Raw genomic sequence first — 16,806 nt, 5'->3', positions numbered from 1 at the left:
AAGTGTCCTCTTTTTCACAAACTCAAATATGGTCACCCTATTATAACACTTTTGGACATTGATGCTAGGTTTACGTCCTCTTTTTTGTCCAGGTAAAAGAGGACTTGTCCGCCCGGGTAAAATAGGACGTCTGGTCACCCTAGCTTAGCCGCTATCAAGACATCTCGTTAGCGATATCAGACATCTTGTTATATAACACGCTTGGACAATGATGCTAGTAATAATCGAGTAGCTAGTAATAACGTCGTATACACTTCTTTGTAATGTTATTGTGATCGCTATCTGGCTAACTTGCCACCCAAGCTCCACTAGTCTCAGGATATTCCAGATATTTCCAAGGAATTTAGCGATAGTTGACTTTGTCTGTTAGCATTCCCTTACAGCCAGTTGGTCTGTGGTTCATGTTTCGTTAGCTTAGTATGCTACTTGTGTGTTACCTGACTTGAATGCCGTGATTTGTGAAAACATATATAAAGATGTAACGGCAAACATACTGAATTGGTTCTTTCTATCAAAAGCGGTAGGGAATGTCTACTCCCAGCAAGGGACATGCACAGCCACCACCGCCGCCTGTATCTAGTATTTCAGAAGAGTCCGACCGAGATGGGTATGTATCTTAGAACTGCGTTTCTAAACCAGCCATGCAGGACATTGTAAGTTGTGACTGACTTATTTATCTTTTGAATCAGGGACAAATAATTCGCTATGCAAGGTGTTCAACCGTTGGGCAAAGAAACCGAAGCGATTGGTGTGCTAGAATCTAGGTGAGTTCGTCTTACAACTGCGACCGTAATGCATTGTTTTGTTGATGAATATATTTATTTAGATTCGTTTTATATTCACAGCATGCACTCCTTGAGCATTGCTGAAGAGCAGCAGCATGACTCTCTGGATGAGGAGGAGGCGAATTATATGAGGAATAGCATGTAAGTCTTGCACATGAAACCATCTTAGTTCGTGTTCTTTTGTGCTTCAAGTTTATGGTGTTGTGGGTGTGTTTTGTAAATCATTTTTATTTACAGTATTGACATGGATGATTGCTGGGAGGATCCTAATCAGAAGGGCTTGGAAGAAGATTGGGACAGCTCTGATGAAGACTATAGTCCTTTTCTTCATCTACGGTATGTTTCAGTTTCTAGTTGCATTTCAGGTTGAACTACTGCTATGTTGAAGGGTGCAATCACAAATATTTTGGTCTTTCAGGAGAAGACAACGTTTTAGGAGAACATGATGCAGTTGTTCCTTTTTGATCTTCAAATTGATTCTATGTACATATCTTGCTGCTTTGCAGTGCCCCAGCTATGACTGCCAACATCAACCAACTCCTGGAGATAAGCATGGATAAAGCCGTGCTTGATGTGGCAACACCCAATCCTCCAGGTGAGGACATACAAGAAACTCCAGAACAACAAAAAGTTTCAGGTATGCCCCTATAGTTATGCAAATGCTAGTATTTGTCATACATTTGCACATACACACAAGCACTTATGATCATATTTCTGAACTTTTTTTGTCTGTCTTGTAGAACCATTACCAATACAATAATTGTATAACTCTGGGTGATTTTCCATGTTTGTTTTGTGTGCAAAATCAGCTGCTTAGGCCTGACTGCTAAGCACATTATAATTGAAATTGAAATTGAAATGAAGCCTCATCTGATACTTTTCCTGGAGTAGCATCTAGTGGTGAGAAGTGTGTCACTGACTGGGCCTTTCGGGTTATGTATGTGTTTTTCAGGACAACTTCAGATTTGGAGAATTTCTAAAACCACATACTCATGTATGCAGGAAAGCGGTTTGCCTACAGCCCCCCTGTTTACAAAACCCAGACATTGCTTGCAGCAATCGATTACAACTATCACAACCACCGCATTCCTGCACGTGGCAAGGATGGACACCGAATGTAAGCTTTGCTATAACAGTAGTGTACTACCAAAAATAATTCATTAGTTCTTACCTAAACAGTTGTGGAATTGTGCAATTACTTTACTAGGTACAGACAGTACTTCAACAAGAAGTCCGAGCACTGGAATGTATATGTGTTGAAGGAGAGCAAAGGCTACCATTACATTCCAGACCTGCAGAAGGCCATCCTTGCTGAGAGGCTGGGAAGTGGAATGGGCCTTCCCAGAATACAGGGTCTAAGGCCTGATGATCCCAGGCGCTTGGGTTTGCTTGCCGCAACGCAGCCTCCATCCACATTTGAACTTGTCACGGCTCAGGTTTCACGGGGAGAGGGTGGTGCCCAAAGTGAATTCTAAACTATTCCATTCTTTCATAGCTGTGTATGTAAATAATTTGCAAATAATTCAAGAGTCGTAAAAAGAAATATTTTTTTATTTATATGTAAATAAAAAACAATGAACATCAAACTGTACATGTTTTGACATTGAACATAAATAACAAAACTATTTACACCAAACGGTGCACCCTGAAGCCAACATATTGACCCAAGGGGTCAGGAAATGCAGTTCTTATCTTCCAAACGCAGCAGCTCGGAATAATAACCCTATTGCCTTCACCCAAGCGGCCATGCTGCCACAGTACAAATTGGCGGTATGCCGCATGTCTGTACTGTCGCTGCTCCACCCCTGGTTCCTGTTCGTCATCAACAGCAAACACATCGTTCCATGCAGCCCATGCCAGCCGTAAAACGCCCGGGTCAAGAACATATAACTGCATATGTGCCATGCTGCTGACGGAGTTTTCAGGGGCCTGGCGGCAGCAGAGCCTTTCTTGGTCTGTTGTCATCTCCCTGCAATTACTGCAGGTGCACCAATGTAAAGGTCCCTACCTGTCTCTACCTCAGAAGAGGCAGATGTTGACAATGACGTCGATTCCTGCAATAAAACCATAGAAAAAAACTTGTTGACATCCAAACCTCATACACCATTAGCCATGCATGAATTATCCTTTCGAATTTAGCTAATACAGTGTTATAATAAACTGTTTCTACTGTCTTTGACGTTAGCTATTGTGATCTGTCCTATGTCGATAAAACAACGAAAATTGATGTATTGTGATGTACATCCCTGCCTATGTAATTAATGAAAGAATAGGCTGTAGCCTTATCAGTGTCATCCCTGTCTCACGGAGATTTGTAGTTTTAGTTAGGGTGACCAGATTTTAGTTTGTGAAAAAGAGGACACTTCGTTGCGGGGGAGGGGTAGTGTATAGCCCTCCCCCGCGACGAAATTTACCAAAGGCTCAGAATGATCGTATTTAGAGGATAATTATCGTACATCTGCCAGCACTGACAAGGCTATCGACCATTGACAGTTCTCTCTACAGTCAGAGCTCGCGCAAGAAGGTAGAACGTAAGGGAAATACCCTTTCCAAACCTTGTAAGGGCGTAATAACTAGTTTGTGAAAGACCCAGATAAACACAGATATCCGACAAGGCAAAATCCCGGACGTTTTTGGAATCCCTGCTGGACGCATTTTTTAGGTCTCGAAAGAGGACCTGTCCGGGTAAGAGAGCACGTCTGGTCACCCTATTTTAGTAGATGCCAAAAGTCATCGACCGTCTCAGACTAGCATGCAAATCAGTGTCTCACACGCCAAGGATTTCACACGTTAGTCTTAGTCAATCACACGCAAGGTAAGCTTTAGAAGTTTACAACCTTGGAAACCTAACTTCGCTAGCTTGTAATGAATTACATGTTCCAATGTAAATTATGAATATGTAGCGTTTTGGTGTTGTCAACTATATTGTATTCGATCACACAATGTATAGGCTGAAAACGCGATCGGTATTTCATCTAAACTAAATGTTGTCATTCTTTTAGTTATGTTAGCATTCATCTCCGATATCACAATGAATAAAACTATGCAGTCATATTTATGTAAAATCTTTGAATATTCTTACCTTATCGGTTGACATAATTTGTTGGTTTCTGACTTCGTCTGGTCATCAATACAGTGTATGCGAGGCTGCATCTATCGTAACTGGGTATTTACGACACTGAAGTAAACGTTAAATACCTCCAAACCTTAAGGGGGAGCTCCAAGGGAAAAACTCCTTAATGCTGCTTTAAAAGCAGTTAGATGGCTGCTGTTTGCTGAGTGGTCGGCTAGAAGTCTGGGCTTGGAGTGCCAGTAACAGCTTTTTTTTTCTTTCAGGAAACTTTTGAGGAACATAAGCAACTTGAGATTTCTAGGAACAAGCATGTCATCGCTCATGTTTTAAATTGCTTAGATTGTTTTCCCCAGGAGAGGTACAAGAATAGCCGTCCTAATGTTCTCAGTTCAGTTAATTTGATTCAATTAGGCTTTATTTTCCTCATCTCATTTCTCATCCTTGTCATTTAGTGATCATTTAGTGAGTTTCTCAGTCGTGGCTATAGAGCCTTCTCTCCTGAAAGGGCAGGCCAGCTAGCTCCAGGCTGCCCCTCTAAATGTGAGTGGAGAACCTGGCTTCCTCAGTTGGTGGGCAAACGGTGGTCCAATTTAACCTCATTATGCTCAGGGAGAAAAGGGCCTATCTCTCCTGTCAGATGTTCCACTTCAGTGGAACAGTTGGATTTTTAAAATGGTGTGAAGATCTGTGAAGTGTGGATCATGATTACAGTTAATAAATAAGCAGATGCATAGTTAAATAAATAAATGCATAAATAAATAAATAAACAAACAAACAACAGTAGCTAGCAGTGGTGGTGTGTCTCCCCAGGCAATACCTTCTGAAGCATCCATAAATATGAGAAATGAGCCCAGTAGGTTATTCACAAGCTGCTTTAATTAAAAGCGGTCACATTACAAAGCTGCTTGTTTGCAAGTTCACAGAGATTGTGTAAATTGCCTATCAAAGACAGAAAGCAATTAGTTGTTAAAAAGAAATGAATGAGTGAATGAAAGATAGTGGAACTGGGTGGAAACGCCAACTATAAGATCGGCGTGTTCCGACGGATTTCATGTGAATACACCACTGTTGTACTTTATTATATATATATAGCAAAGGACTTGATAAAAAATGGTCTGATGGGTAGGGTATTGGATTATTCTGCATATTCTGTGCAACAGACCAGAAGCACACGCAACACGTTGCAATGGAGAGAGAGAAGGAGGTATGGTTAGGAGATATTGTCCTTAGTGTAGTGTCTCTTCTGTGTTGGCCTTGTCTTCAAAGGCGGCGATGTTTCTTCAGCATCACTCCTTGCTCTGTTCTCTCACCACAAGTAGTGGTCGGTCTCCACACGGCAAACCCACTGTAAAACCTAAATCTGCATCATGTTCTGTATGATGTCTTTCTCTTCTCCTCTCTTAGCATATAGGAAGGTAGAATACACAACTTAACATAATGGGTGTGTTAGGAAGGGGAACAGTATGGGGTCTACCTAGATATGAAAAGTGTGAAGGTCTGCAGACAGGAAAGATCTGGCTGACCATTTGAATGTTAATGAACTTGGTGTAAATGTGATGCATTCTTGGGGGGAATGATTCACCCATGGGTTGTGACTTCTGGCTTTAAAATATCCCTACCCCACTCTTTTCTCTATAAGAAATGTTGCAGTCTTAAGCTTTGTGCATTAGCACAGGACTCCCTGCTTAGTAATCTCATCAGAAATGCTAAATTACTTTTATACAAGATTACAGAATTTGTAGAATAATAGAATTCTGATCACTCTTAATCTAAATGGATTGCACCACAAAAGCATATTTGTTTATCTATTATTTCCTGGGTTTAAAACGCTACCAAGAGTCTGCTCCATGCTGAGGGATCAGCCAGCCTTGTGTTGCGCTTATGTCAGAGAGGCCCTCAAATTCCCTGGTCAGTAGCTGGATTCTGTAGGACAGAATGTGAAACCGGTCCACACACTGCAGGCAGGCTAGCTTTCCTTCCAGCCGGAGATTAACCCATTGACTGCTCTGTCGTGTCTGAAAGTGTTGGAGGATTTCATACTTGCATGTCCAGCTGTTCAGCCTCTGGTCGGTTCCTTTGTGATGTAGAGTCACTTTGGCACTGAAATAGAAGTCAGTGATCAGCGCATCACTGACATTCACCTGTCCTCCTCTTGCGTTTGTCAAGCTCAGCACATCACTGACATTCCCCTGTCCTCCTCCTGTTGCGTGTGTCATGCTCAATCGAATGTTACTGCTGCAGCATAAGACTTTCACATCAGGCCAGTCTGGGTGTACTCTGAATCCTGTAGCTCTGGGATCAGCAACCTTTCCGTTGGGTTTCTTTTTGAAGTCGAAGGAAACATGTTTCTCCTTCTGTCACATGAGGCCCTTGTGTAAGTCCAGCAGTAGTGAACCCCTGGCCATTTCACGGACTGTAGGGCCGTCGTTGTTCAGCGTGTGCAATAGCTGACTTAGTCTGGTAGCTGTGTATATTAACTCTATATTGGGGTACTCTAAGGACTGCTTAGAAACAGGGGGACTCTTTTTCTGCTTAGAAGTAGGATACTTCTTGTTATGTGTGTTAAGGGTTATCCATTTTCTCACTGTATTATTCTTATTATTCAGTTAATTCAGGAACTTTTGGGGAATATGAATGTTGGCAAACAGACATTGGATTTTGGCAAGGGCTATTTCAAGTTTCATGCAGATCGCTCAAAAACATCCATCTGTCATGCCAAGTCTGCTAAAATATTCCTTGTAGATATCCCTTACCTGTTGATGGTAATTAGTTTTATACCATATATTGAAGATTCAGTCTTAGGTTTGATCAGTCAGGATTCAGGTTTATTCTTGAAGAATGGCGGCCGACCATTTGTGAGACAGAGACTTTCAGATCCATCCTCCCTCACAGAACTTCACCTCAGCATATCTGATTTGTTCCTTGGGGAACAGTCGGTTAAATACACTGACATTAAGGGGTGTCACCGTCTATTCAAATGGGCCATGCATGCAGGGTTCTTTGTCTCGACCTGGGGGGGAGGTGAGACCAATGTCGCACCTCACTTACCCAGGTCAGAGACAAAGAATATTCACCAAGCAAGGTCCACTCATGGCTCATGACTCATCCAAATAAAAGTAACAATTATGACTAGGTATAATATCATTGACTTATTGACTATGGCATATTCTTATGACCTATGCTGGTCCCTTCACTGTTCCTGCCACTCTCCTGCAATGCTGAATTTTCACACACACACACACACACACACACACACACACACACACACACACTCATTTCCTCCCTCCTTTTAGTTCTCGCTTCACCCATTTACCTGTTCAGATTTCTCTAAACACGCTAGCACCAGAGTGAGGGTAATTTTACCGCGCTGTGAGACAACTCATCTCTGAGCTGTTACTGGGTTTGTTTTGACATTCTGCGGTCTTTCATAGAGAAGGAAAGTATCCAGTCAGTCAGAGCTCTCCATCTCTTTGTTCCCCGGGTTCTTTCATCCCCTCCTTCCTCCCTGGTGTCTGTTGTTGTTTCCAGTCTCAGTGCTGCTGAATGAAAGGCCTCACATTACACAGGAGCCTCTTGATTAACTTGATTGACATTTAAATAAATTCAGCAATGAGCAGCTTTTGTGTCTTGTAATCATATTTATCTTTTTTTCCACTTAACTCACACGGCTCTGGTGAAAGCTCTGTAAACAAGGTCAGAGAGGAGCGTGTTTCTGCAAGGACCAAAAGACAAGCAGTGACAGGAATCATCCAACATTAGGCAAGGAATACGCCTGTTGTTATGGTTACAAAGTTATAAATAGTGTCGTATAGCACGCAGGTGACAGGGGAGCTGAGCAAAAAGGATGAAAGGCTGTGCTGAAATCCTTCCCAGAATCCTCCACTGCTGCTACTCTGTGGGGAGAAAAATCGTTCACAAGGAAACATTCATGCATTGAGTTCCAGAAGTCCCTTAAAACCCCCACTGAAATGGAAGAACATCAAATGTTATGTACTTCTGCCTGACTCAGTTACCCAGCTTCATTAATTAGGTTCATTACCCTTGCCCCCAGTGCATTTCAACACTAATCCTTGACCTTACAGTGTGACACAGCATGTTCTCAGTTATTTAAGAAATAAGAGCCATTTGTTTGAAAACATCAAAAAGCCCTTTTCTCTCACCCTAACCACACATTGTTACCCCCCCACCCCCACCCCCAAATGTTGTTAGTGTTAATTTATGCGTCTGTTGTTCATCCTCCTGTGCTCCTCTGTGTCCCCTGCCTCTCCTTGGTGTTTGTCATGTATGTCAGGCTCATTTTTCCTCCTGTGCCGCCCACACTCACCCCCTTACTTACACCCTTCACCCCCCACCAATGATGGCATGATACAGCCGGTAATAACAAACTGTGTGTCTGCTTCCTCATTAGATCTCAGTACAAACACTCACTTATGCACACACACACACACACACACACATACACACATACACACACACACACACACTCCCACTCACTGTGTGGCAGGCCTGGTTTGAGAAGCAGCCAGAGGCCATGACATCAAAGACGTTGATATGACAGTGGATCGTGGGGCCACAGAGAAGAGGAGAGGAGCAGGGAGGAGAGGAGAGGCACGGGGAGCAGAGGAAAGGCACGGGGAGATAAGGCACTGGAGATAAGGCACTAAGGCTCACTAGTCCTTGGCCTGGCACTGCTCCTCATCTAGGAGGCGGGGGAGGGTTGGGGTGTTGATGGGGTGTGAGGTGTCTGTGTGGGGCGGTGTGGTATGTTGCAGGGTGGGATTGTGTTGTGTTGTGTTGTGTCCACATGTGCCTGTTAAAAGTGGGCATTGAGGCATCATTGCCAGGGAGACCGGGGTGAGGAGGGTGACTAAACCAGTTCTTGTCTTCCGGCGCCCTTGTTATATCTTTCTTTCACTTCATCCTTCTTTCTTTTGTCCACTGAGCAAGGCTTCAGACAAGGCAAATTGTCTTATTTGCCCTAAGTCCTTAAACTCTGTACTCGGCACTCGGCTACACATCCACTTAGAGCTCTGCGGACTTCCTGTCCCAGATATGCTCATATGACCCTAAAAACAGGTTTGCAGTCCCCCCACTCACAAAGCCGGCAAAGAACTTGACCTCATTCTCATTCGAAATGACCACAGTCACACTCTCTGACCATTGGATTCATCCACTTCACTGTACGCCTCCTGGAACAGCCCTCTGTTTCTCGTTCCGCCACAACCTTCGCAGCCTGTCTCCCACCCACTCTTCCTCAGTGGTCTCCTCTGCTCTACCTCTTTTTAGCATATTTTCCTCACTAGAAGTCAGAGTCTCTCTGCTCTACACTGAGGGCATGTCTGGATGGCCTGTGTCCTCTATCCACCGAACTCGCTCGCTTTAATCAGCCTCACCCATTGCTAAACGATACCATCCAAAAGCTGCATGCGACATCAGAGCTGCTGAGAGAAAATGGCGTAAATCCAGCGACCCTGCTGATCTCAAGGATTATCAGTCGCTTCTCATCCAGCATCAGGGATGCTAAACCTGCTTTTTACAATGGGAAGATCAGCAGTACCACAGACACTTGGAAATTATTTTCCGCTTTCAAAGCACAACCAGTCTCCCCAGTTAAGGGCGCATCACTCCCTCTGGCCAGCCCTCTCACTTAGGGCGGGGCAACTGCAGGCCAAACGTGTAGCAGTCCTACTGCGTGCTTTTCTCTACCTCCTCCGGACAATGGCTTCCACCTCCCTCAACCCTCTAGCTGGGGGCAAGGCACCAAAAAGCTGAACATGTCAGAAGTCCTACTACATGTCCTGTTGTGCCAGACTTCACACAGTGATAAATGCTTCACTGGCTTCTGGAATGTTTCCAACCCCATTCGAACAGGCTCGGGTAACACCCCTGCTCAAAAAGCCTTCACTCAACCCTGCTCAAATGGAGAACTATCCGCGGGTCTCATTACTTCCATTCTTATCTACGGCTATCAAAAGGGTGGTTTTCAAACAGGTTCCAGAATTCCTCTCAGAGAATGACCTCCATGATCCAAATCAGTCCAACTTCAAGAGTGGCTACGGCACTGAATTGGCTCTGTTGTCTGTGGCAGAAGCCCCTAAGGGGAGCTGGAACTACAGCTCAGTCCTCGTCCTTATCTTGCTAGACCTATCAGCAGCCTTTGACATGGTGAACCACCGCATCCTTCTATCAGTACGCTCTGCTATGGGAATCCCAGGCAAAGGTTTGAATCTTACCTCACTGGGCGTTTTGTCAATGTGTCATGGCAAGGACAAATTTGTGCTCTGACCATCCTTGTTCTTTCTTCTCCATCTGTCATATTTGTGTTTTTTTTCCTGGCATAACAGGAATGAGCAGAAAGACATCAGTGTTGTGACTGGGCAGAATCTCCTCTTCGAGTTCCTTTGCTGGTGTTGGCGTGGCGTTGGACACCAGGGGAATTGGCTTAGCTGTGCGAGTTTGTGGTTCATTTGTCATCAGAGACAGAGGAGAGGCAGCAGTGTCTGTGTGTGTGTGTGTGTGTGTGTGTGTGTGTGTGTGTGTGTGTGAGAATCATCCTGTGTGCTTCTGAAGGTCAAGGTCTTTCTCTCTCCAGTCTCTGTGAGTCACAGCGTTGTCCAAAGCGAAATGAATCAGACCAGCTGTTGTGTTTGTACATCAGAGCTCTGAATGCACGGTGCTCATTAGGGGAGGAGATATGAGTATTCATTACTAAATGTCAGTCTGATTAATTTCAAGTGTCTATCAGTCCTTTGATCAGTGTTTCCTATAAAGGACACTATCAGTTTGAGCGTTAGTACGGCACATTTAGATTTTGCAGCCTTCATACTATCCTTACATTGGTCTTGCATCTTTTGCTGGTAACTTGTTTGTTTAAACTATAAAGTAGGGATTTCTATTTTATGATTATCTGTCTGTTGAACCCTGAATGCAGTCATGGCGCAGTCATAGCGTGGACTTACTCCATAAGTTAGTTAGCTGCTGAGTGAAGGCAGAAGTATGTATAGTGCAGTCCCCCTCTGGTCCTGCCCTTCTGCCCTCTCTGCTGCTCTGGGGCTGCTGCCTTTGATAAATTTGCTGTCTACTTCCATCGCTGGCCGGTCCAAGACGGGTTGCAGAGGAGCGGTTCTGGGCAGGCGCAGACCCGGGTCTTTCCGGAGCGGGCCAGAGGCATTAATCAAAGCTCGTCTTGACGCTTGTTACCACGGCAGCAGGACGGGACGGGCCTCTGCGGAGGATGCAAGGTCGTTCATGCTGCCCTCAAGATCGTGTGGCTGCCTCAGCAGGGCCATGTTTGTCGGGTACGGAGTCAGCAGCAAGGCTCTCTGGGATGGTAATAAGACGGAAACACGTCCCTGTTGCCCGCTGTGGAAAATCCATCTCCAGGCTTGGCATCTGGAGAGGGGGGGGGAGCGGGCACACATGGCAGTGGTGCCACCAGTGGAAGTGCTTATGAGGCCCCCTCAGGAGAGATGGGTCTAGGCCACTGTGGCAGCATGAAAGGTGTTTGAAGGGGAGCCTGCCGAGGGTTTGGGGAAAGGACACACCAGTAGCTCAGCCAAGCTCAGCAGAGCTCAGTTCTCTGTCTCTCTTTCTTTCTGTGTCTGTGTGTGTGTCCGTTTCCCTGTCTGCCTGTCTGTGGGTGCTGTCTGTGTGTCTGCCTTACTGTGTTTATATGACAGCATCATGCTCCACTGCTTGCGTCTTGCTTGAATGAATGCAAGATGTATGAATGTCTACTCATGCATGAATATGTGTATGGATGTCTACATAAGTTTGTACTGTATGAATACAGATTGGAAATTTGGCGTGTTCTGGCACTGACATAATTAATTTGATCACCGCTGACCATGCGACAGGTGAAATATATTACCTAATTGCTGAACACGGCAGACAGCCTTGTTCTCCCAGATCGCCCCGAATTTCTCTCTGAGGATTTATGTCCTGGGAGGCAGCCATGTGTAAGCGCTGGGGTTAATCTGTCTGCTGTCGGGGCAGCACAACCATCACTCACAGCAGCTGCGGAGGGAGGCAGCGGTTTGATGTCTTAATTATTTCTTGTTTGCATTATAAACGGCTTTCATCATACAAAAATAGAGCTGCAAATAGACCTCTTGCTTGCCCATTTTAACAAGGCTGTCATATTTTAGGGTGAAAACCTTTCCATATTGTAATGAGATGCCTGTGAGAAGAGACTAGTTAAATAAATGTGTTATATACACACACTTCTTAGGATCTACCTATACACCAAGCTGAGAGACTGATGACTATTAGACCAGTCTGTCATCTGAGATTCTGCATTACAATGCAGTTGGGGTCACGTGCATGACAAGTGTACACAAGTCTGCCAATTAAAACGCACTGTGACCTTTTCAAGGTGACAAGCTCACACAGTGAACTTTTGATTGCAGAATTTGAGTGAGATCTTCCTGACACAGACTAAAGGTCCTGGAATAATCGCCCCATGGTCAAGGATTGATTCTTTGGTTGGACAACAGTCAGTCTGTCAGTCAGTCTGCGATTTAAAAGTCAGTGCTTGCGTATAAAACATGTTTAAAAATGTGTTGTGGAGACGGCCAGGTGATGTTGAATCTCGCCCTAATGGTGATGAGGTTTAGGGCTCTGCTGAAGAAACACTGCTGTTGTTCCTCTGCTGTTTGGTGGTCAGAGGAGAGGATGACCGCTGTTAAAAACGCGTTCATGCATTCAAGCCGTAGTTATATTCTGTCATAAAAGCTAATCTGTGACATGTTTGCCATTTCACCCAATCACATTTGAGCTTAAGTGGCTCTATTTTGAGAGTTTCTCCTAGCCACCTGTAATCACAGAACATTCAAAAACATATTTTCGCTCTCTGTACCAGAGGGGATGTTTTTTATTTAAAGTAAGTCCCTTTAGAAGGAAAGTTAGAACCTGTTATTTTTTTGTTTAGATCGCTACCCCTCAGGTTAAACAAAAAAAGAAGCAAACAATTTCTTCATCTGAGAATATGAAAACCTGCCTTCCTGACCATTGATGCACCAGCGGTAAGTGCCGGCTCAGAAGAGTCCACTTCCTGTTTGATGCTGGCAGCTCACAGTGTTTTAATTAAACCTTCATCTTGGTGGCTGAGGACATGAGCACAGATAGCAAACCCTCACCAGCTCACTATCTGCCTAATTGAGCCCCAGCACTTTCCCACAGAAAGCTGCCTCTTCTGATTCTCTGGGGGAGGAGTGAGGCTGACTCATTCTGCCCGACTGTTATCTTCCCCTCTCTCCTTTCCTTCATGCCTTCTCATTCCAAACTGGTTATGAATGCGACTTTCTCTTCATAATTCATGCTGTTCTCTCTGATGGCTTAGAGAGGGCTGTGTCTGTGTTTGAGGACGTCACTGTTTACATTTTTGGAGTCAGTAAAGAGTCTTTTTTATTTATTTATTTATTTGTATCCAAAATAACCAGTTAATGATGGTGTAGTTGTGTAAATGAATAGGTCTCCTTTACCCTTCCTTGCTCAAACATGCACCCAATGGATTTGTCACTCTTATTTGAATCTACAGTCATAGATTTTGAATTTCCAATTTGTCTGCTGACACATTCCCTGGGACACAAGGTTATTCGGAGCCTGGAGGAACTGTTATTACTAGCTTGAGTTTTTGAAATATTAGGCTGTTAGTCCATCATTTCATAACACACAACAGCTGCTGGTGCCTAAATATTATTCATATTCTTTAAACTCGGGTTTTGTTTGATAAGCCTACTCTCTCCAAATTAGTCCAGCCCATTTCTACAGTCAGTGCATGTGTGCTGAGATGATGTCCCTTAGCTGCTAATGAACCGGGTGAGCCGACAGAAACGTCGCCTCCACTCGCTCAGTCCAGGAAGTTTCAAACGAGAGCCCTGAGGTGTCTTAACTGCAGTATGTGAGTGAGTGGATCTGTGCTTCTGTGTTGCAGTCTGTTCCAGCACTACTGCTTTTCTCGTGGGGGAATGCGTCACGTCTCCTACACATGCATCTGTGGAAGGTAAGGTTTCATCCTCCCTCAACCCTTCTGGGGAAGATGGAGACACACACACACACACACAGTTTCCGTCAGCACTATAGCAGTGGGCACGGGGACTGGTGCTATTGATGTCAGACTTTAAGTGAGCATAGCTCTGGCATGGCAGCGATTCAGCCTCTTTGAAATCAGCTCCTCATTTCTCACTACTGCAAGCCTCATCAGAAATGTGCTCTGGGTCTTTCTCTGAGCAAGTTTCCTCAGTTCAAAGCCCTGCCTTTCAAATGCATCCCCACAACATGCAGCTGGTTTCACTGATAAACTTCCAGATGCTGGAGTCCCTGAGCAATGTCTTTCTCCTCACCTCTGTGACATGAGACCAGACTCCTTTCACTTCAGCTGGTTTGCCCTACATATAAAACACCACTGTTGGCTCAGTAAGGGTGATCCTTGCTGCAAAGACACCTAAAAGCCTTAAAACCAAGTGGTCAGTGTTGAAGTTTGTGTACAACCCCTCTAGTCACGATTCCTTATTGTTGGGTTCAAATTCCATTCATACTCAAGGAAAGATGGGTGACCTGCGTGTAATTTTGTGTTTGACAGTGGACACAATGCCTCGGTTCTCCACTACGGCCATGCTGGAGCTCCCAATGACAAGACTATCAATGATGGAGACATGTGGTAAGTGTCCATGTATTAAACCCACCCACATGCTTTTACTGTCAATGCCACTGTCAGTGAGGATGATCAGATCATTGTATTCATTTTCAAATGGGCTTTTCAGCTGTGAATGTTTTTACCTTCCCTGGTCTTGTGAGTGCAGAGGTACACTGCTGTTTCATGTCTGATTTTATCACAGAAGGAAAGGAAATGCATATTTAATATCCTGTGGCTCTGATCTGTCGTGTCCATTCTAACACTCTGGCAGTGAGGAAGCTGATGAGTGCTGTATTTCTAAAAAAAATAATCAAGCCTCGTCAAGATATTCTGTTCCTTATGGTGGATGCTTACATGGAAGTACCACCAGACTGTCTCCATCTACTCCCCCACCAGACATCTCGCTACTTTACTCTCTCTGCAACGCAACGAAGTGTGTGTCTGTGTGTGTTTGATGACAGCGGAGTGTGTGTTTGTGTGTTTGATGACAGAGGAGTGTGTTCTGCGGCTGAACCTGAGAGTCCTGTTGGTGTGTTGATAGAGATTTGAAGCAGCACTTTAGAGAGCTCATGTTAACACCACACTATTAGGTCTGAGAGACACGTAGTCCTGGCCTAAAGCTGCTCTGCAGTTTACAGTCTCTACTAATCAGGCTCCTTGTGATTGGTATTGGAAATAAATCTCTGGTTGTCCAACTTTAGTTGAATCAAATTATTTGTGTTGTTGTTTCTTATTTCAACAGCCTGTTTGACATGGGTGGAGAGTACTACTGCTACTCCTCCGACATCACCTGCTCTTTTCCTGCCAATGGCAAATTTACACCGGACCAGAAGGCTATCTACGAGGCCGTGCTCAAGTCTTCTCTAGCTGTCATGGCCGCCATTAAGCCAGGTACTGGGGGGAGGAGTTCTTAAGCTTACAAAGCTGTGATGACGCGATTCTTAAGCGCGTCCTCACCGTGTCCTAATGGCGGACACAACCGTCTTTCAGTATTCCTTTAAACGTCAACGGACACATCTACCATGCTTAATGTACATCCCTTTCATCTTTGCGGGCGTGTGTGAAAGCATAAGGGTGCACACCTACCACTGACACCATGCCAAACATTTCACTACACACACAAGTTACTGATGTTTAAAATCTCCGTGATATTGTCTGCATATAGCCCCGTCAAATCACTGCCATTCCGTTGTCATTGAATATATACTAAATGATGTAAAATAGTGTACCTACGTTACTGGTTCACCAAACGAGCTGGGATGAGTTCTGGTCGCCATTACATTTGTTTCCTGTATTAGGAAGTGCGCTCCCGTCCTGGGACGCATTTATGGTTTGGGCAGGTTCGCGAGGAACATAGTTTCTCCCTCGCGAAATCAATTACTTCCGTTATAAGGTTTACCATTGTGAATGTGATGTATACCTGCCATCATCATTATTGTGAAGGACTGATTGAGTTCAAATGATTATTGGTAGCATTTTAACTCTGTTTAATGTGTATTGTATTTCACCTGAATTTACCCCTGTGGTTTGAGCCTATGGTAGTATGGGCCAATTATGGGTAGTTCAGCTAAACGTTAAAAGGGTTGGCAAAGTAGTAGAAAGGGCTTCTGTGGTGAGAACGTCGTTATATAAGAGTTTGTTAGTGAGCTAGTTGATGCTCGGCTGTATGGATTCCAGAAGCGTGAGGCTGATGTTTGCGCACAGCCTCAGTATAGAGAACGGGTATACAACTTTGTACTAGTGATTGTACATATACCATTTGTAAATATCTTTTTGTTTTCATTTATACCAGTATTTTTGTTTACATATTTTTTATTGTGGATTATGCACATGGAGGAGGTAAAATAAAGTTACCAACTACAGAGCCTGGTCTCCCTGCTGTCTTTGTGCCTTCACTAAAGACCCTCGACACGGATACCCTTTGACAATTGGTGGCAGCGGTGGGATCCAGTGTCTACTAGGGTCGGCACACAAGAGCAGCATGTACCGACGAGGACGACAACACCGTATGGCTACCCGGAGTAGGTCTGACTTTGGCGCCACTGCAGCGCCCCCCTCAGAGCATGAGGAGGATGACACTACGTCCAGACCACAGTCAGCGGCCCCAGAGGATCGCATGTCTATGCTGGAGTCAGCTTTGACATCCTTTATCCAGACACAGCAGGACAGAGAGGAAAGAAATGAGCGAGAAGCTCAGCGACAGAGCCATAGATGGGACTCACTGCAGCATCAGTTTCATCAGCTGCAGTTACTGGTGAGCACGGAGCAGCAGGACCGCCTCTCTGCTGGAGCAGTAGGTCCTTCACAAGAGT

General features: G+C 44.6%; 1 protein-coding gene across 1 annotated transcript in view; it reads left to right on the top strand.

The window, feature by feature from the left end:
* Positions 1-16,806, top strand: part of pepd (peptidase D) — a 52,547-nt gene that overhangs the window by 28,630 nt on the left and 7,111 nt on the right. The window contains exons 10-12 of the mRNA XM_012818963.3: positions 13,793-13,861; positions 14,441-14,518; positions 15,237-15,385. Coding sequence (XP_012674417.2) covers positions 13,793-13,861; positions 14,441-14,518; positions 15,237-15,385 — 296 coding nt within the window. The remainder of the gene's footprint in view (positions 1-13,792; positions 13,862-14,440; positions 14,519-15,236; positions 15,386-16,806) is intronic.

Source organism: Clupea harengus, chromosome 6 (assembly GCF_900700415.2).
Source record: "Clupea harengus chromosome 6, Ch_v2.0.2, whole genome shotgun sequence".
Taxonomy (NCBI): domain Eukaryota; kingdom Metazoa; phylum Chordata; class Actinopteri; order Clupeiformes; family Clupeidae; genus Clupea; species Clupea harengus.
This window is presented reverse-complemented; position numbering and strand designations above follow the sequence as displayed.